Source organism: Dipodomys ordii, unplaced genomic scaffold (genome assembly GCF_000151885.1).
Source record: "Dipodomys ordii isolate 6190 unplaced genomic scaffold, Dord_2.0 Scaffold71, whole genome shotgun sequence".
NCBI lineage: Eukaryota > Metazoa > Chordata > Mammalia > Rodentia > Heteromyidae > Dipodomys > Dipodomys ordii.
This window is the reverse complement of record NW_012267287.1, coordinates 3825493-3847050: the sequence shown is the minus strand read 5'-3', so window position 1 is coordinate 3847050 and position 21558 is coordinate 3825493. Positions and strand designations below refer to the sequence as shown.

The 21558-nt window shown below is 53.5% G+C and overlaps 1 protein-coding gene across 2 annotated transcripts in view; it reads right to left on the bottom strand.

Annotated features, from left to right (window-relative positions):
• Positions 1 to 21558, bottom strand: part of Evc2 (Ellis van Creveld syndrome 2) — a 53716-nt gene that overhangs the window by 14957 nt on the left and 17201 nt on the right. For both annotated transcript variants that reach the window (XM_013023957.1, XM_013023959.1), the window contains exons 8-15: positions 21274 to 21413; positions 20006 to 20330; positions 15933 to 16172; positions 15068 to 15243; positions 12356 to 12515; positions 10655 to 11109; positions 7791 to 7995; positions 6786 to 6902 (exon numbers count right to left, since the gene is read on the bottom strand). In XM_013023957.1, the coding sequence (XP_012879411.1) occupies positions 6786 to 6902; positions 7791 to 7995; positions 10655 to 11109; positions 12356 to 12515; positions 15068 to 15243; positions 15933 to 16172; positions 20006 to 20330; positions 21274 to 21413 (1818 nt within the window). The remainder of the gene's footprint in view (positions 1 to 6785; positions 6903 to 7790; positions 7996 to 10654; positions 11110 to 12355; positions 12516 to 15067; positions 15244 to 15932; positions 16173 to 20005; positions 20331 to 21273; positions 21414 to 21558) is intronic.

Here is a 21558-nt window from a genome sequence, read left to right as displayed (position 1 = left end):
CCCCGTCAGCAAGCCTGGCTCCTGAGAGACAGGAGGGAGCTGAGGTGGACTGAGCTCTTCAGTCTCACCAAGCACCAACACCTTGCTTGGACAGGATGGAGAGAGCCCAGGAGGTCAGAGGTCAGGTCCCTCCACATGGGAAGAAGGGCAGGAGGGGAGAGGGGGCCATGTCACATCAAGAGTTGTGCATCCGCTGGGCGCCGGTGGCTCACGCCTGTCATCCTAGCTACTCAGGAGGCTGAGATCCGAGGATTGTGGTTCAACACCAGCCCAGGCAGGAAAGTCCGTGAGACTCTAATCTCCAAGTAACCACCAGAAAACCAAAGTGACACTGTGGCTCAAGCGGTAGAGTACTCGACATGATCTGAAGAGCGCAGGGACAGTGCCCAGGCCCAAAGTTCAATCCCCACGACCAACCAAAATAAAAAATAAAAAGAGAGAGTTGTGCATCATCCAAACACTGGGAGAGAAAGGCTAGCAGGACACACTCTGGGTGTTGGTTCTCATCTGCTGGATGGGTTTAAAGAGGTCCAGAGTAAGTAGGGCGATGGAGAGTGTGGAGACTCTTCCATCTTTCATGAGGAGAACGTGGGTGGGTGGAGAAAAAGTGGGCTGGATTAATCCTGGTGAAGAACATGACTTCAATGGAAACATTCCCCTCCCCTCTTGATAGCCACAGCCTGAAAAATGCCACCTTGCTGCTGACAACACCGAACCATCTCCCCTCCCCTCCCCCCCCTCCCCGCACCACACCCTGCGGCTGTAAGAGAGGTAACCTGTGACCTGAGGGCCAGACCATGACCTGAGGCCTTAAAAATGTCCTTTCCTGAAACTCAAGGTTCCAGCTCTACACAAAAAGCCCCTTCGCCAGCTCCCGTCTGTCCACCCCACCTCTGCCCCACCTCACTCCTGCTGCCTAGTAAAGAGACCTTAGTATAAGGGAGACGTGCCATTTCTTGTCCAGCTGAACTGAAGAATGAATACCCTTCTCAGACTCAGTCCAATAAACCTGTTGGCCCATGAGTTCGTCTTTCTGATCTTTTCTTCCTTCAAACTCCTGGTACTTAAAATAATTCACTACATTTGGTGCTAAAACCTGAAACTCGAAACACAGGACTCAAAATATTTCCTTACAATTGGTTTAAGGAAATAGTTTTGCTAAAGAGACATCATTAGTGCTTCAGTCTTAAAGGCAGGAAATTCCTTTCTATTCTTGGAAAGAGATTACCTCCTACAGTCTCCATAATCCAGTGAAAATACTTCATACAAATGAAGGGCAGTGCTTTAGAGTACTCAGCATGGGTTTTGCTGATATACTTTGTTTAAAGTTGGTCTGTTATCTCTTGCATGTGACTTTAAGAACTAGCTGAGTCTCACTTTTTCCTGGAAAAGGGGAACAACAAAACAGCACAGACCACTGAGTACAATGTCCTGCGTCTAGACAGCATCTAATAATTAATAACCTGGAGCTGCCTCTATTCTTACTTTGTTATAATCTTAGTAGTAGTAGTAATTCAATTGAATAACTTTGAATTGCTCAAAAAAAAGATTCCCTTCAATGGATGAATGGTTCAAGAAAATGTGGTACATATACACAATGGAATGTTACACATCCATTAGAAGAATGAGTTTTCACCATTTGTAAAGAAATGGAAAGACGGAAAAAATGATATTAAGTGAAGCCAGATTCAGAGAGACAAAGGTTGCAGGGTGCCCCTCATCTGAAGTAGCTAGAATGAGCCTGCACATCTGCAAGTTAACACCCTGGGTGGTATGCAAGTGGCTACACGTGAATTAACTGAAGTAAAATAGAATTCAAACAGTGTGATATTTTTAAAAGACTTTTTCAAAGCCCAACAAGATCAGCACCAGGAAATGAGTACATGCAAGGCGGGGGGGGGGGGGGGGGGGGGGGGGGGGGGGGGGGGGGGGGAGGGGGACGTAGGGGAGAGGAGTAAACGAATGAGCAGGGGGAGTGGGGGAGAGTGCAGTTACATGCCATAAAACGAAGAAAAGTAAGGGAAGGAGCAGGTCAAAGGGGCAGTGCTGAAGGGTGACCAGGAAGCATTGTATTCATAAACCGCTTTGTTTAATGGCTCCGCCACGGTACAGCTACTTGAGATAATAATTAAAACATAATACTGGGTTGCAATATTGAGTTTTTTTCTCCTGCCTTTTTAAATGGTTGCTTTGTGATCATGTAACATATGCATGCTGTGCACAAACATTAATGCGGGCAATTGCTAATGAAAAGACAGACTAAAAAGAAGCATCTGTTTTCTTTAAGGCTGAAAGAAATGAGGGAGCGAGATGGGAAACAAAAGTAGTAACAAGCCGGGCGCCGGTGCTCACACCTGTCATCCCAGCTACCCAGGAGGCCGAGATCTGAGGATCGTGGTTCAAAGCCAGCCTGGGCAGGAAAGTCAATGAGATTTCTTATCACCAACAAAAACCACCAGAAAGGGGCTAGGAAGGTAGCTCAGTGGTAGAGCGATTGCCTTGCATGCATGAGGCCCTGGGTTCGATTCCTCAGCACCACATAAGCAAAAAGAAAAAAGCCGGAAGTGGCGCTCAAGTGGTAGAGCGCTAGCCTTGAGCTGAAGAGCTGAGGACAGCGCCCCGGCCCAGGGTTCAGGCCCCATGACCGGACCCAAAAAAAAAAAAAAAAACCAACAGAAAACCAGAGGTGGCGCTGTGGCTCAAGTGGTAGAGCACTAGCCTTGTGCTGAAGAGCTGAGGGACAGCGCCCACGCCCAGAGTTCAAGCCCCACAACCGACCGAAGAAAAAAAAGAAAACAAACAAAAATTTAGCTAAAAAATAAAAACATGAATGAAATATGAGCTAAAATGTAGGCTGTCTCTCATAAGTAAAGCAAAATGATGGAAGAGGAAAACAGTAAAGAAACAGATATCAACACCTAAGCAACTGCCTTTCTAGAAAGAGAGATTAAAGAGGAGGAATTTTTCACCAAAAACCAGAAAATTTCCTAGTCTGTCAGATGATCTGTCAAGTCTGAAGGCAGAATAAATACATTTCAATCTTAACAAAAGTTCAAAGTATTACTTCTTCCAAGTGTCCCTTCCCATGACACAGAAGATATGTTTTTTAAAAAAAAAAAAAAACCAAAGAACAAATCCACAGAGAGGGGAGGAAGAGAACCGGCAGCGCGGCTCGATGGTGGCTGTTGAGGTACAGGCAGCGATGGCCAGTGGGAACATGCCAGAGGCACAGATAGCTTCAAAGAGAGGGCCATGGTCTTGCTAGAATTTCTAGTCAACTGTCAAGAAGTGGAATGACATTGGTAAATATAAAGAACATGAACCCTGAAAGAAACTAAAGACAAATGAGAAAGCTGCCGGGCACCAGTGGCTCAGGGCTGTCATCCTAGCTACTCAGAAGGCTGAGAGCTGAGGATCACAGTTCGAAGCCAGACCAGGCAGAAAAGTCCTTGTGAGACTCTTATCTCCAACGAACCATTCCCAAACCAGAAGTGGCAATGTGGCTCAAGTGGTAGAGCACTAGTCTTGAGCACAAAGAATCTCAAGGACAGCATCTAGGTCCTGAGTTCAAGCCAAAGAAAGAAAGAAAGAAAAAGAAAGAGAGAAAGAAAGAAAGAAAGAAAAAGAGAGAGAGAGAAAGAAAGAAGAGAGAAAGAGAGGGAGAGAGGGAGGGAGAGGGGAGAGGGAGGGAGAGGGAGGGAAGGGAGGGGAGATGAAGGGAAGGGAAGGGGGGAAGGGGAGGGAAGGAGAGGAAGGGACTTATAAAGATGAAAAGTCACACTTCTTAAATAGATGATATAGGGAAAAAAATTCAAATATAGAAAAGAACTCAAACCATCCAAAGAAACCCAGGTAATCATCTGCGGTTGGAAGGTGGATGTAGGGATTAGGATGAGAAGCCGAGGATCTGCTGGGGATGTGGCTCAGTGGTTAGAGCTCCTGCCGAGCATCAGCAAGGTCCTGGGTTTCATCCCCGGGACAAAAGCAAATAAAGGAATTCTGGGTATTGTTGAGGGAGACGAACAGGCAGAGGCTGCCCCAGGAGATAAGCTAGAGGTACGGCAGGCTTGAGGAGAAGCAGCAGGAGGCTCTCCCCTGCCCGCAAGGGGCTTCCCATCTGCCTTCTCTTCCAGCTTTGTTGCAAGGCTAGGCCACCTAAACATGCGCACTTCCTCTCATGCTCCAGTGAGTCAGAGCAGCCTGCCAGCAGCCCCAACCAGTACCAGCCACCGAGCTCATCATGGCGGCGGCTGCGGGAGCACCGCGGGGCGCACGGCTGACAGCGCACAGCCGGAACCAGTGATCCTCCCACGCAGGCGGCGGGGTGGCTCGTGAACTCTGCAGGCCCGCACCACAGGAAAGCTGGCAGCCAAGAATGAACAGTGGCTGGGGAGTGGAGATGGGGAGAGGCGTGCTATCCGGACCGAGCAAGATCACTCAAACGAGACCAGAAACAATGGCTGCTAGTGGCACACGTGACCCTGTCCTGTTCACCCATCGTCCCGGACTCCTGGAGAATACTGACGAGGAGTTTGTGTGTCGGCTGCCACCACAGTAGGACAAGCGCCAGAAGACGGGCCCATCAAACAGACAGCCACAGGGCACAGGCTTGGCCCTGCGGCTTACATAGACCTGGCTAGCACCAGCCTGGCCACACTGCTGAGCCTCCCTCCCGTCACCTGGGACCCAGGGACAATCATGAGCTGCCCCATCCACCTCAACACGGACAGCGGGGTCTACACAGAGGTTCCAGCCTGTGTGAAATATTCAGGTGCTGACAACAACCGAAATGGTCTCTTCATCCAGGGGGGCAAATCGCTTCAGGCTACACATCCTAAGCAGGGCTGTCCTGCCGCGAACAGCAATGAGGGCTGCGCGAAGCGAGGTGGGGAATCTTCAAAAGTGTCAGTGCTAAGAGCAGCAAAAGATGAAGAAAGGTAGATCGATGATAGATGATGATTGATAAGATGATAGATGATTGATAGCTAGATGGGTGGCAGATACATAGATAGATAACCAGATGGGTGGTAAATAATAGACAGATTCACTTCCCAACATGAAGAACAGGAGTCACAGCATGTCTGCCTTGTGACTGATGGGCCCAGACACTGAAGCAATGGACTGCCAGTTGGGCACTGCCCTGGAACAGACTGTGTCCTGGGAGGGACCCGACGGACTGCTCCTTGTGAACCGGCGCCAACAGGGGCCTGACCTTCACTTCCCAGAAATGAGCAGAAGGAACAGAGCTCAAATAAGACACCAGAGCCAGATAGAGAAGATGAGCTACAGTGCCCAGCAGAGGGCCCGACCGGTCCTAAAGGACCAGAGCCCCTGGGGTTGTCCACGGGTCTCAGTCCCGCCCACTTTCCCAGAGTTCCTTGAGGCAGCCTCCAGGCTCCTGGTAAGCCAATCAGAAAAGAGTTGGCTTTTCTGAAGACGGGCGAGGAGCTTGTTAAAACTACATAGAAAGTCTCCACCAAGTCCAAAAATGGCCACAATTACTTTTTTCTCCCACTGAGGAGACCTATGACAAAAGGATAGGTTGGAAGTTTCCATTCCAGGTCACAATGGAGAAAGAAAGACAAAGACGGTGTCTCCTGTGCCGGCAGCTCCCACCCCAGCTAAAACAGAGTCCAGTGATTTCAGACATGGAAGACAGGCAGCAGGGAACTGGGACGCTCGAGAGAAGGAAGATCCCGTGAGCCCACAACCAGCTCACTGCAACACAGGGAGGAGGAGCCCAGAACATTCCTCAGGCTCACTGGGCTCACCAACAAAAAGCTGTGTCCTAAGTTCATACAGCAGGGGTCTGCACAGAGAGAGCGCGGGGCACGGTGGCGCATGCCTGCAATCCCAGCACTCAGGAGCTGAGCTGCGAGGAGCATGAGTCTGGGTCAGGCCTCGGACGTCTTTAGGGATGGCTTCTTGGAAGAGAGGACACTGGAGGTCAAAGCCAACACTCAAAGGCAGCCGAAGGTCAGCAGCTGCTTATCCCAGTCACAATAAGACGGTAAACTCCAGGAAGAGAGAGGGACACAGGACGGAGCCCCGAGGGGCATGTGAAGCCCCAACACAACACCAAGCATGAAATGGGGATGAGAAGCAGCGCCTGGCGGCTCACACCTGCCCTCCTGACGGACCAGCGGCTGGCGGCTCACACCTGTAATCCTGACTGACCAGGAGGCTGAGAAATGAGGATCTCAGATCAAAGCCAGCCTAGGCAGAAAAGTCTGTGAGAGCTTATCTCCTGTTAAGAGGGGGGAAAAAAAGAGCAGGGGAGCTGTGGCTCAAGTGGTAGATCACCAACCTTGAGTAAAAAAGCTAAGGGAGAAACACTGAGTTCAAAGCCTCAGCATTAGCATGAAAAGAAAAGGAAGGAAGGAAACAGGAAGGAAGGAGGGGAGGGAGGGAGGGAGGAAGGAAGGAAAATAAAGAGGGAGGGAGAGAAGGAAGGGAGGAAACAGGAAGGAGGGAGGGAAGGAAGGGAGGGAAGGAGGGAGGGAAGGAAGGGAGGTACAGGATGTGCAAGACAGAAAGGTTGCTGGACGGGAGAGGACAGATGCAGATGCCTGAGACAGAATCAGGCATGCACCTGGCAGCCGCCATGGCCCACAGAGGCAGTGCGGGGGGTGAAGCAGAGCCTGAGGGGTGGAGGCAGGCTTGGGGAGGGGCAGGGGCACAGGGAGGAGGGGGAGTTTCTGGGAGCAGCGCAAGGGTGGAGACGGAGCCCAGCCCTGGAGCCAGTGGCTGGCAGTCGGCTGAGGCATTGGACACACAGCACTCACCTTCTCTCCCAGGTCTTCAGGGCCCTGCTCCTCAAAGAGGCGGATCTTGTCTTCGATGCATTTCTTCAGAAGGTCTGCCTTGCTTTTGTTCTTAGACCGTGGCTTTCTGGCCTTGGACTGTGGGTAGAGAGGTCAGAGGACAAGCTGTGTGTGTGAAGACAGTCACGAGCCATCCACACCGCCCGGGGTCTCCCCACCCCCAAGGAAGTGCGCGCATCTCAGACAGCAAAACTGCCTCCAGCCAAGAGGGTAGAAAATGTCTGTTTCCCTTGCACAAGCTCAGCTTCGAGGCCTCTCAACAAAGAATGCTGGACGTGGGCTTAGAAGAGCACCCAAGGTGGAGCCGAGACCAGACTAGCAAGCATGTCACAGGGAAGGGGAAAGTTCCAAGCACAGTGTGTGGTGGGAAGAGGAAAGTTCAAAAGTCTGCAGTCAGCTTCCCCGGTGACATCTGAGATGGCGGCTGGGATGCTCAGCACTCTGAAGGGCTCTTTGGGCAGCCTGAGGGGAGCAAGGGCCGGGACAGGGCGCGAGGCGGTGGCCTCAGCCAGGGCAGCTGCGTGGGGCTGGCTGGGGACAAACTGCACTCTGCCCGGAGGCACACAGCAGGTGCTCAGTTAGGCAGCTGTCACTCAGAGCCCCGGAGACTCTGTGTGAGACCCCGCGCTTCGCACCCACGTCAGCTGAGACGAGACCCTTCCTCTCTGCATCACAGGGGGCCTGGTATGCCCTGAACGGGTCACTGGCCGCGCCTGCGCCAGTGGGCAGGGGCGGGCGCCGTCTTGGGCACCGTCTCCCCCGTGCTTGGGGAAAGAGCGGAGCGTGGTTGTGAGCTGGGGTGGCGCAGCTGTGTTCACACTGCTGACAGCCACTGCGGGAGGTTTGCAGGACACCCAGACGCCAGCATGGCTGGGGGGGGGGGAGCCCCGAGCTGGTGGATGCACGGTGCCCCACGGGGTCAGCAGGTGGGGTGGGGGCAGCCTGGCCCCCGTGTGTCCCTTCTACCTGCAGCTCGGGGGCAGACAGGGCCTGGTCCAGTTTCAGGAACTCTGCTTCTCGCCAGGCTGTCTGGAATCGCTGCTGCAGCACTCGAGCCCGGATTTTGGGCAGTGCCAGGCTACGATCCATCTGGGCGAAGCTGCTGTGGGCCTCCTGCCGCAGCCTGAACAGCTCCTCCTCAGACACGGCGAAGGCCGCGCCGCGCAGCTTCCTGCCGGGGGAGCGAGAGAAAGCGCCGCGGTGGGCTGGGCCGGCGTGGGCAGGCTGGCCTTCTAAGTCTGTGCAGAAGCGACAGCTCCTCATCCGGGCACTTCGTCCACAAGCGTTTCTTGAACACCTAATGTCTGCCACCCTGGGCACAAGCCCACCTTGGAGCTGAGATCTCAGGGCCTGTGTGTACCCTTCTGGAGAGAGGCTGCCCGCCCTCCTGATCTCGACTCTAACCTAGCATCACAGTCTTAGAAAAACACACACGACAACAAAGCCCTGTCCAGCAAAGCCTGATAAATAACATCCTGTGAGCAGGAACCGGGTATGGAGGGCAGAGAATAAGAGCATCACAGTGCTGGCATGTGCTGGGCAGGAAGAGAGACCGTAGCTCAAAATTATAGTTTTCTGCTAGCCAGGAGAGGCCCCTTGTTTCCTGCTGGATGGTTCACTCAGCAGTGGCTTTAGAGATGCAGCCGCAAAATGGAGCCAATGATGGCGAAGAAAATGATGTCACAGTAAGAAACGCCACCAGGCCGTAGCTAAACGCTGGGAAGAGCCGGCAGCCACTGCCGGAGGGGTGCGGCAGGGCTGGACGCAGACTGGGCTCAGCCAAGGCGAACTAGCGGTGGAAGGGGCAGTTAGGATCGGATTTTCACTGGTTCAGGGAGAACTGCTTTGTTTCCCTGGTCACAAAGACAGGGGAAATAAATGAAGCCAGGCTCACAAAAGAGAAAGAAGGGACGGAGCAGGAGGCCACTCAACGCAAATCAAGATGAGGCCACTCTGTGGACACACCCAGTATCCGCTGACCTGCTTCCCAGGACCCAGGGAAGGGGCACTGAACCAGCAAGCTGACCACAACCTGCGTAACTTCCCTGAGGAAGGCACCACCCAGCAAACTGAAGACACACACACACACACACACACACACACACACACGAACTTTTTCTTCGTGTTTTGATCCTTCAGGTGAAGCCCAGAATGGTTAAGCAACTTCCCTACCCTCAACACAGCAGGCAACACTAGAACTTACACCCGGGCCTTTTGGTCTATGTTGCCTGTGTCTCATTCGGCACTGGCTAGTTTCTGAGCTCATGTACTGCCTCGGTCAAGCAGTGCAAGCCTTGTGGATCTCTGTTGGGTCACTAAAGCCTCCTCTCCTGGGCCAGGCCACTCTGAAGCAGGCCCTGAAGAACTGGCAGGTACCTGGGAAAGTGGCAGGCACCCCTCAGAACAGCCCCACCGCCGTGGCCTCTGGTGTGCCCTGGCACCTTTTAAAAACATCCTGTGCACCAGGTGCCCGTGGCTCATACCTGTCATCCTGGCTACTCAGGAGGCTCAGATCTGAGGATGGTGGTTCAAAGCCAGCCTGGGCAGGAAAGTCCGTGAGACTCTTACCTCCAATTAACCACCAGAAGACTGTGGCTGTGGCTCAAATGGTAGAGCACTAGCGCCTTGAGCTGAAGAGCTGAGAGACAGTGCCCAGGCCCAGAGTTCAAGTCCCATGACCTCCCCCCCCCCCACACACACACAAAACACCTGTGCAAGCCAAGCACTGTGGCTTACCCCTGCAATCCCAGTTTGTCGAGAGGCTGAGGTTTGGAGGCATGAGGTTCCAGGCCAGCCCAAGCAGAAAAGTCTGCATGACTCCATATCCAATTAACTGGAGGGCTAGAGGCATGGCTCATGTGGTAAAGTGCCATCTGTGAGCCCAGAAGCAAGTGTGAGGCCTCTAAATTCAAGCCCCAGTATACACACACACACACACACACACTCACATACACACTCACACACATGCACACACATACACACATGCCCACATGTGCGTGCACACACATACACACACGCACACATACACACTCACATACACACCCTCACACACGCACACACACACACGCACACATGTGCGTGCAAACATACACACACATACACACACTCACATACACACATGCACACATACACACACATACATGCACTCACACATGCACATACACACGCACACATACACACATGCACACATGTGCGTGCACGCACACACATGCACACGCATGCACACGCACACACACTCATGCACGCACACACATGCGCATACACACGCACGCACATACACACATACACACATGCACAGACACGCGTGCACACACACACACACGCTGCCGCCTGTCTGTTAGTTTCTGGTCAGTGTCGCAGGGGTACAGCCAGCAGTATGTGGTCACACGGTTCAGGATGGGACCGTGACTAGAGCCAGGGTGACTAGAGTGATGGCGCCAAGCATGGAGAGGCGCACGAGGCCCGTGGGCTGTGCCCTCTCCATCTCATGCCTGGACATCAGTGATGTCAGGAGGGCCTGGAACATTCTCCTCGCAGGTCCCCTCCCCACTGCTCAGGGTTCAGAGGGGCCAGGCGTATCCCCGGCTCAACCCTGAGCAGCAGGTTCGAGTCCCCGAGAGCTCAGTGTTTTTCAGACAAGCCAGTGGCAGTGCCCACAGTTCCTCACCAGCCGCCTGCCCGGGTCGCTGCGACGCCTCCTCGCACGGCCCTGTGGTGACTGGGAGGCCTGTTGGCTCTGGGCGCGTGTAACTAAGCCACGCGTGGACCCATCCGCGCCCGGCTGTGCCCCTCTCCCGGCCTCCCTCCTCGGCAGAGGGTGGGCCACTCACGTGAAGACCAAGTGCCCCCAGCGCCGCAGCTCGGCCTGCTCCTGCGTGGAGGCCTCCGGCGTGTCGTGCTGCAGCCTCTGCTTCACGCCCTTCATGCCCTCCTGGCCTCGCTCCCTCTCCTCGGCCTCCAGCTGCGAGGCCCGGGCCTCCGCCTCCCGCCCGTGCTCCTCCAGGATCTGCTGCAGGAAGAGCCAGGGCACGCTGCGCTTGAGCAGCTCCTGCGTCATGGCGGAGCTCTGCAGACGCCGCAGCTCCTCCGTGGCCTTGTCGGACAGCGACAGGGTGAGGGCCTGGAGCTCATCGAGGGCCGCGCGGTCCAGGTGCTCCTGCAGCTCCTCCAGGGCGGCGCTCTGCTCCGCCATCACGCCCCTCCACCTGCGCAGGTACTGGCCGGGGTCCTCCGGGGCTCGGGAGGCCACGCCCAGGCCCATCTGCTCCTTGCGCTGCTCCTTGTACTGCAGGGGGTTGAGAGGGCATTAGTCAGTCCGTCGGGGCTCAGCAGGCTCAGCCCCGCGGAAGACGCTGGGAGACTCATTCCAGGGGACACAGAAGGATCGGCAGCTCCCAATCGCAGCCCTGGTGTCTCTTTCCCCCACAGCAGCCACAGAGGGAAGGGGACTCAGCCTGGCATGCCGCGTGCCCTGGCGCGGGCTGGTCCAGGCAGATCCCCTCCAGCTCTGCCCAGCCCCTGTACGCTCCGGCCTCAAGGTTTCCCGCGGCTCCCAGCCACACAGCACTCTCGGGCCGAGCGCTCAACCTGAACAAGACACCACCGCCTCACGGCGTTCCGTGGTGTGCACATTGCCTCGGACGGCGTCAAACGCACCCTTGGCCTTTGTCCTCGGGGCTCGCTTAGGCTGCAGATGCTCTGCTAAGGCTTCCTGGGCCTCCTCCAAGCCCCAAGAGTGAACTCTGCCTGATGCCAGGTGACCACGTCTCGGTCAAGGCTGACAGACAGCGGAGGGGTGTAGAGGAGGATGCAGCTTACCGCATACCAGAGATTGCCTTTGACCGCTGTGTGTGTGTGTGTGTGTGTGTGTGTGTGTGTGTGTGTGTTCTAGTTCTGGGCCTTGAGTTCAAGAGCTGACATGCTGTCCCTTAGCTTTTTCACTCAGGGCTAGCACTCTCCCACTTGAACCAGCACTCCATTTCTGCTTTTTTTGTGGGGGGCGGAGGTGATTTGGGGTTGTTATTTGGAGATAAAAGTCTCACAGATTTTCCTGCCTGGGCTAGCTTTAAACTGTGATCTTCAGATCTCAGTCTCCTAAGTAGCTACAACTACAGGCGTGGCCACCAGAGCCCAGCTTTCACTGTATTCTTCAGCTCTCTGTGCTTTAGTGCAGTCACTTTTAAATCCAAAAGGAACAAATGATATAATCTCCACAGAGGGCCAGTGAAACAGCTCAAAGCAGCTAATGCATATACTGCGCGCAGTGCTAGTAAGCACTCAGTAAGCGCCAGCATCGTCCTTAGTCACTGGGACCAGACTCCTCTCCTTTGCCCAAGCTGACAGGAACCGCGACCCTCTACCGCGTGGAGGCAGAGGAGCCCACAGCTTCCCACGAAGTCTCTAGCCGTCAGCCACAGACGTCCCTGGCGATGCCTGCCCGAGTGTCCTCATGTGCTGACAGCAATGGCGGCCGCTCGGCGCACACATGGCCAGGGCCACCGAAGGGGTCACCAGCACAGCGGCCTCCGTACCTTCTGCAACAGCTCTCGCCTTCTCTTAATTATTAGCTTTTGGCGGAGCTTTTTCTTTTCCTGCTTCAAGTCATTCTCCAATTTCTGCTTTATAGAAAAGACTTCTGTCTGGGCCCGTTCCAGCAGCAGCTCCATCTGATCGTCATCCAAGTATCCCGCCCTACAGGGAAAGACACAAAGCGAGTGACCACAGGCTCCACCCACCTTCCAGGTGCCGGTGGCCATGCTGAGTATCTCCATATTCGTTCAGTGTGAATCTGAAATCGCTTCCTCTTCAGGAGGAGGAGGAGCAACTCAGACATAACTGGAATAGCAGCAAGTGAGTGGCTGTCTACGGAGATGGACGGAGAAAGCTCAGCCCGGGACAGATGTGTCAGGACAAGAGTGCTGAGAGAACGTGACACGGAAAGGGACAGGGAGCAGAGAACTTTCCGAGAGGAGGTGCGGGCTCAGGAGCTGGTGCCAGGAGGAGCGGACCTGGGAATGGCCTGTGACAGTTCCAGGGCGTCCTTGACACAGGACAGACCCCAACAACGAGGGAACGTACACAGATGTTCTCCTGCTGGGTCGGCAGGTATCTGAGGAACTCACGCTGACACGGAACTTCCAGTAAGACTGGCACACCAAATTCAAGAGGTGATTCACACTGCTGTCAGAGCATGGGGCTTAGAGGGGTGCGTGGCCCTGGAGGGGCGTGGGCCTCTCTTTCCCACTCTGTCAAGTGATTCGATGCCTCCGGAAGTGAATCGATGCCTCCGGATGTGCTCTGATGTGGCAAACGGCTCTCAACAGACACAGCCTCTCACGCTCAAACCACGAGCCAAGTAACCATCCCTAGTTTATCATTTAGCCAGGCTGTGGTGCTGTGTCTCAGCAACTGCAAATGCCCAAGGTAGCCCAGGAACACAGGCAGCCAGCTCGCTAGGATCCCAAGTAGAACAGAAAGGCAGAGGGAAGAGGAGCTGGGCCCTTGCTTCTGGCCTCTCCCATGGGCCCCTGCCCTGGACTGGGATTGGCATCAGGGGTCCCTGGCTTCCCAGGGGAGCTTCTGACTTGGGCTGCTCTGTACCACCGGGTTTTCCCAATGGCATAATTCCAGCTCATGGAGTGCAGACGCTGGGACTTCCAGCCTCTGTGATCACATCGTTGCTGGTTTCTCTTGAGTCTCCACATGCCGGCACTGTTGGTTCTGCTTTCCCAGAGTCCTGACTCTTACCCGGGTGCCGAGTCCCCTCGGCTGCCATCACCACAAGCCCCTGCTCTGTCACCATCCCTGGGCAATGTCCCCAGCCCAGACTGCCAGGAGGCTTCCAGAAGGAATAGAAACAGGTTCTGGCCAGCCTTTAAAACCAGAATTTTTAAAACAAGAGCACAGCCAATCCTCTCCCGGCAACTGCTCACCGCAGACAGGCGTCTGCAGGGCAGGGAGCCTTCCTGTGTGTCTGTTCCCTTCGCTTCGGGCAGGCTAATCAACCTGCAGTGCTGAATTCATTAGCAGCTTGCTTGCTGGCGGGGGGCGGGGGTGACTGCATAATTTACACCTCACAGAATCCTTCCAGAGGCAACTGTCCTCATAAAATGACCTCTAGCACAGAACCGATTCATACAGCCCCCCCCCATAGTCCAACCCGTGCTCTGTAGAGCTCGCAGCCTAAGGAGAACCCTGTTCATCGACTGTAAGTAAGCTGGCTCAGAGAAGGTCGGAGGAGGAACCCGAGCCTCCCTTGGCCCTGCGGTACCCCAGTACTGCGGAGAAAAAACCCAGAGGCCTGGCAAGCACCTGTGTTATTTGTACTAAGTGGCAAAGGCAATGCTAGAGCCAGCGTGTGGCAGGGCCATGCCCCCCCAGCGCCAGTCCACTGAGCCTCTTTCATGGACTTTTCCACAGAGCATGGCTGGGACCTGGCCGTGGAGCAATCTAGGATAGGCACACAGGGACGCAGAAGTCAGCTGAGGACCTGCAGACTGAACCCGGGAGGTGAGCAGAGCGCGTCTCTGGTGTGTCATGAGGGTGGTTTTCAGAGTGGTCACAGCCTATGGGCTCTGAACTGATCCATGCTTTCTCCCTTGATAGCTTCGGCTTCACAACATGGAGGCATTAATGGGAGGAAATGAAAGGCGGGAGGTGTGGCCTGATTGGAGGAAGCAGGTCATTGGGGATGTGGCCTTGGGGGTCTCCTGTCCTGGCCACTTCCTGATTCCCCTTCTCTGCTTCCTGACTGTCATGAGTTCAACTGCTCTGCTCCTCCACCATGGTCTGAACCTCTGACCCAAGTCAGTCATTTCTCCCTTTAGGTATTCTTCAGGATGTTGGTCATGGTAATGCGTAAGTAACTCTGGCTGCATACCATCGACAGTTGTCTTGGCTACTGTGTATGCTTTCAAAATCCATACTGCAGAGCTTCTCCACAGCTAGACAATTTATCTTAAGAATGAAGTTTGAGGCAGGCACCCATGCTCACACCTGTAATCCCAGCTACTGGATCTAAGGATCAAGGTTTAAAGCCAGCCCAGGCAGGAGAATCCATGAGACTCTTATCTCCAATTAACCACCAAAAAGCTAGAGAAGAGCAGTGGCTCAGTGGTAGAGAGACAACCTTGAGCAAAAAACCGATAAGGGAAAGCACCCAGCATGCACACGCGCAGAGGTCAGCAGCGGTGGTGGTGACGCAGGCAGGGCCGCTCCGCCTCCCGGGGAGGGAGCCTGGTTACCTCTCGTGCCTCTGGATGAGGAGCGTCAGCTGAGCAGCCGCAGCATTCAGGAGGCCTTGCACTCGGGTCTCTGTGGACTGCAGGCTCTGGACCAGGTATTCCCGGTGGCCAAACCTCTTGCTTAGATGGTATCTCTTGGTAGCCTGGAGGAAGTCCATTACCTCCTCTACATTCTCCTATTCAAAAAAATATGTATTTTTTTAGCCGGGAGCTGGTAGCTCACACCTATAATCATACCTATTCAGGAGGCTGAGATCTGAGGATGCCGGTTCAAAGCCAGCTCGGGCTGGAAATTTTGTGACTCTTAGCTCCACTTACTGACCAGAAAAACCAGAAGTGGAGCTGTGTCTCAAAGTGGCAGGGCACAAACCTTGAGCAAAAGTGCTCAGAGACAGTGCCCAGACAGTGTAAGCCCCATGACCACCAATACGTACATACATATACACCTATACACACACATTAGGTATCCTTAATTATGATTCCGAGAAATCTTTGTAAACACTTAAAATCCTTTTTCCCTTTTAGAGAATAGCCCAGAATTAGCCCTGCTCACCTCCACACCACAACGAACACGTCTAAGATGACGAGGTGAACGCCATCATGCCCTTTCACGTCAGAAGAGACTGAGGCTCTGGGGACACCGGGCAATCTGCCCAAGGACCCAGGATGAAGGAGGACATTAGCATCACCCAGGCCCACCTAAGCCCACAGCCTAGGCTCTGGCCACCCCCTGCGCCCCTGTGGAATCTCACCCCTGTATCAGGGGGGAGAGAGTCAGCTCGCTGCTGCCCCACAGAGGTGAGCCACAGTGTGACTGGAGGGAGAGAATTCCCCGAAGACCGTGGAGAGCCTGACCGGACCTCACCTGGATTGCAGAATAATCTTGCAGCAGGATTTCAGCCGCCTCTGGCTTCAGTTCCCCTCTGAAAACCGCACTTTTTATCTGGGTGAAGAAGATGCGCTGTAGCTCGTTTCTCTGGAAGACAGCCAGCTGCCTGTGCGCCTGTGCAAAGTCTTCCTCTTGGTCCAGAGCCAGTGACCTCATCAGGTGCTCCTGCTCCAGGCTGTGCAGGCTCCGCAGCAGGCTGCTGCACTCGGCCGCGGACTGTGGGGAGAGCAGGCAGCGTGGGAGACGTGCCCCATGGAGCACAAAAGCACCTCGCACAGCATGTGTGCAACATGCAGACACACATGCACACTCAACCCAGGTGTGCACTGCACTGGGTGTGCACATAATATACACACACTGTGCAACACACGAGGTCACACCCACCCACAAGTGTATGCACACACATGTATACAGACCCAAAGGCACAGGCGTATGGGGCATGTTTCATACCCAGCCACATAATCACACCTGTGCACATGCACACACACACGCGCACACACACACACTCCCACGATTACACAGATGAAGCTGCCTCGCCCTGAGAGATGCTATTGCAGCCTGATTCTCAACCTAGCTGAAGAGATAAATAGCAGCATACGCCCTCTAGAGAGCTGACCATGGCGGCGCAGGTCTAGGGCTGTGTGTGTACCAGGGCCAGGCCAAGCAGTCCGGAAGATAGAGGGCTGAGCCACAGCGGGCCAGGGCTGGAGAGCCTGCAGGCTACAAGGAAGACTGGAATGTCCCATGTTTTCAGAACTGTGTTGGTCACCAGCTCCCTGCTGCCCAGTTGGCCCCAAATCTGGGCAGGAAAGGGGTGTATTATAATCCAAGGCCTCTCCCCAAGAAATCCAGTAGAGAACACACAGCAGCCTGAAGACAATCAGAGCAGAGTGGGTGAACGAGGCTGGAAGTCAGGGCTTTCTTCCGCCAGCCACCCCGCCAGCATCCATACCCATGTTTAGTTTTCACTATAACCACCAAATAAAAACTTTTAAAAAGCTGGTTCAAGCTGGGTGCCAGTGGCTCATGCCTGCAATTCTAAATACTCAGGAGGATTTTGGGTTCAAAGCCAGCCTGGGCAGGAAGTCCATGAGACTCTTCTCTCAATTAACTACTGGAACTGTGGCTCAAGTGACAGAGCACTAGCCTTGAGCACAAAAGCTCAAGGACAGAGCTCAGGCCTTGAGTTCAAGCCCCAGGACTCACACATACACACACACACACACACACACACACACACAGAAAAGCAAGTTGATAAAATAAAATGGTTCCTGTTAGGCTTCCTGGGTCACTCAGCTGCACAGATGACTTGATCTAAATCAAGGAATCGCTTCACCAGCAAGCTGGATGATCACAGGACCCCACCTCTGGGCATTTTATAGGGGAGCAGCTGTTGCCTGCTGAACACCTGCCATCTGGATAGAACTGAACATGTAAGCCCTACACCTCAATTTGTTTACAACCACAGAAATAAAGTATGGGGTAAAATCGATTTTAAAGTATGGGGTACAATCAGAGCCAGGACTGAACTCCAGAACGTGTGCACACACTCCAGGCTGCCAGGCACGGAGGTCTTGTGTGAGGGAGGGAAGCCACCAGGCATGAGAAACACTGGGAGTGAGTGGTAGGGACTGGGCTAAGGAGGGCAAACCAGTCCTGCCCACATGGGTAACTACAGCCAGCCCACCAAAGGGGGCGCTGTGGAGCATAGCCCCCACGTGGCCACTTGGCCACATGGCCGAATCTCCCTTAAGGGAAACTAGAAATCTACATTTTCATGTAGGTTTACATTCTAGCTACTATCAACAAGTACACACTTCTAAAGGAGTACTAAAGTACTGAGTGCTCACCAGCAACTTCCAGCAGAACTTCCCAATAAAATAGACTTTGGGGGGAAGGGGGAGTGGCCTGTGGCCAGCTGTCCCAAGCCACGTCACGCACCATCAGAAATGTGAAATCCCACTCAGGAAATTATGAGTATGTTAAATTATGTTGCTTGTACTCAATTTAGCAACGGAGGCAGATTGTAAAACTGCCTTACAAAAATAAACCCATCTGAGTGGGTTCAGTGGACGAATTCTCCCGTATAATGAGCCTTTTCCTTTCAGATGCTCATAAGGGAGTCAGGGAGGCTCCAGCAGCCTCCAGGCCTCGCCCAGCCTTCTGTCCTTCCAGAGCCCCAAACACTTGGTGCCAACACAGGGCCCACAGGAGAAGCTAGCCTGGGGGTGGCCACGGGAAGCCGTCGGAAGCAAGAGGAGATGGCAGGGCCCTGGGAAAGTCAATGTGTAGATGGAGCGGGGCTTAGATCAATCGAGAGACAACCCCAGAGGCCTGGGAAGCCACCAGGAGCTTGATCGAGTGAAGAAGGAGCCGAGGAACACAGACCTCCACCAAAGGACACATTTCTGTTATGTGAAGCCACCAGATTCACAGTAATGCATTCTGACAGCCAGCGAATTCTGACAGCATAAGCGAATACAGAAGTCAAATCTTCCACAGTCCACACGCTACAACAAGAGGGATAGAAGACGCGCAAGGCCCCGGCCGTGGGGAGTCTCCCTCGTTCTCCCTGCTCAGCTCACGCCGGAGCCAAGTCCCCAGTGCCAACACTGCAACCTATTTGTTCACTGCCAGGGCGCCTGCGTGAGCAGCCAAGAGGGACTGGGAAGTGGGATTCAAGATCAAGTTTCCAAGAAGTTGTAGGGCCTCCCCACAACGGCAGGCGCCCCACACGGGTTACACAGGCTCAAGGCCACTGAAGAAGCCAGTTCTTCCCCAGAGGAAGGCAGCCATGGTGCTACGGGACCCCTGGGGAGACTCTGCTTCTTTCAAGGCAGTGAAGGAGAAGAAACAAGAGCTACTCTAATGTCAGCCAGCCTGCCGAGAGCCTGTGACCAGAGCTCTGAGGGCCGCTGCACACCCCGCACGGTGCGCTGCCTGCGGCCCACAGCCCCTCCCAGCCCATCCTGAGAGGTGGTGTCACTGGACTTAGAAAGGCTAAGGCCACTGGGTGTCGGTGGCTCATGCCTGTAATCCTGGCTACTGGGAGGCTGAGATAGGAGGACTGGGGGTCAAAGTGAACCCAGGCAGGAAAGTATAAGCCAAAAAAGTGCAACTGTGGCTCAAGTGGTGGAGCACCAGCTTATGCAAAAAACAAACAAACAAAAAAACCTCAGAGCCCTGAGTTCAAGCCTCAGAACAAGTACTCCCTCCCCCCAAAAAAGGCTAAGATTATGAAGAGCAGATCTAGAGCCCTGCATAGGAATGAACTGTGATTTAGCAGCTGGCAGCCTAGACAAGAAGGCACACACCCTGCCACCACACGCACCTGTGCACCAGCTCCACAAGCAAAGCCTCTCTTCTACTCCCATGACCCGCCCTGCACCACAGATAGAGCTGGGGTACAGCGTGCCTGGCTTCACATGCGTTCAGTGCAGGAGCCTTCAATGCTTCAATGGAATTATCCTTCAATGCACTATGAACTTCTTGAATACCAGAACTATATCTTGTTCAATTTTACCATCAGTGCCCAGACCAGCACTGAGACAGTAAGTAGTCAATAACTGTTCGGTAAATGAATCCTGGATGGATGGATGGATGGATGGATACACGGATAGATGTATATGTAGGTTTGAAACTGGATGAATATGTGGGTAAATGGGTAGCATGAGTGGATGGATGGAAGGGTAGATGAGTAGGTCAGGGGATGGATAAATGATAGACAGGTAGATGGATGTGTGGACAGACAGATAGATGTATGGATAGACTGATGGATGAATGGATGGTTAGATGGATGGATGGATTTGTGGGCAGGAGGTGATTGGATTTCGGGGTGAACAGGTAGATGGATGGATGGATGGATGGATGGACAGATAAATGGATGGATGGGTAGATAGGTGGATGGGTGGGTGAATGGATGAATGGGTGGATGGACGGGATGGATGGATGGACAGATGGACGCATGCATGGACAGACGCAGAGGTGGGCGTGTGGATAAAGTATGCCCGAGGCGGGTGAGGTACACGAACCCCTTGGAGCTGACTTACCCTCTCACTAACGCGCTTCAGCAGCTCTTCCACCTCCTCCATCGCCACCATCTCCCTCTGATACTGGCTCTCTGTCTTCTTTCTTGCATCCAGGTCACATTCAGCTGTCAGGGCCAACATCTTCCGGTCATACTCCTCCCGAATTTCATTTTCCAGCAGCAGAAACTGCCTTTTGAACGCGGCGCCCATGGTCCGCTCTGCCTGGGGGCTGAGGTGGCCGCTGCTGGTCAGTGTCTTCAGCAGAAGGACAATGATATCCTTGCTGATTTGGGTTCGGCAAGCCTCCAGGTCTGCATCTGCTCGGTTCAGGGTCGCAATCTCCAATCTGGAGGACACAGGTGAAAAGAACCCCATTACACAGAGCTGCCACCAAACCAAGAGCTCCTTGCACCTGGACTGTAGGTAAGGACTCCTTCCCCCACCCAGCTTTGCTTCCTTTCCTCCCTCCTTCTCCACCCAGACTCTGAAGGTCAGTCAATGAAACAGTCTGTAAGGTTCCATGCTAGAACAATAGGGCAAAACACATATAAAGGGGCTGGGAATGTGGTAAGAGTGCTTGCCTAGCATGCACAAAACCCTAGGTTTAGTTCCTCAGTACCATGTAAACAGAAAAAGCTGGAAGTGGTGCTGTGGCTCATGTGGTAGAGTGCTAGCCTTGAGCCAAAGAAGCTCAAGGATAGTGCCCGGACCTATGTTCAAGCCCCAGGACTGGACAAAAATAAAAACATATAAAACACGATTTTTGCCAAGAAGAAGATGGCCAAGGGGATGTGATTATTTCTGGAGAATTGACTTCATGGTAAATTAACAATCAATCTATGGATATGATAATTAAATAGAACGTTGTACCATGGATCAGATCTGGATACAGAAAAAAAAATCAAATTAAAACAAAAAAAACCCAGGAAATGTGAAGAAAAGGCCTTTACTTAATAGCAACAAGTCAACAGTTTGTACAGCAACTTACCATAGTAACTATGAGATATTAACAATAGGGCGACTTGGTGTGTTGCTGTTCCAATTTTTCTGATAAACCTAAAACTGATCTAAAAGAAAGGCTGACTTGAAAAGCATTTGAAAGAAATTTCACAGGGCCCCAGCATTTCTAACAACTGTGTTAGTGGCGCCATCACCAGACACAGTAACCGCAGCCTGAACTCCAAAACAGATGCGTTTGTGGTAGGTGAATTGCACTTCTCTAAAGCGAGAAACACATGTGTGGGCAAACTGTTTCCCATACAAGTTGGACCCAACTTTAGAAGACTTACTCCTCTAAGGCCTGAAGCATGTTCCCAGGATCCTCAGAGGTCAGGATGGCCACCACCTGGTCATTAAGGGACAGGTCCTCGCTCACACCATCAGCCAAGGCAAACGGTGAGGACTCCATCTTGTTCTCGAGATGCCTATCCTGCAGCAAAGGTGCACAGAGAGAAGGGCCGCGTGGGCTTCGCTGGGAACACTACACCCTGGAGACACCGTCCTTCCCTGAGTCATCAAAGAAGGGAATCTAATGCCTTGGCCCTGAACAGGGTGCTCCGTGGGTAAAGCAAAGC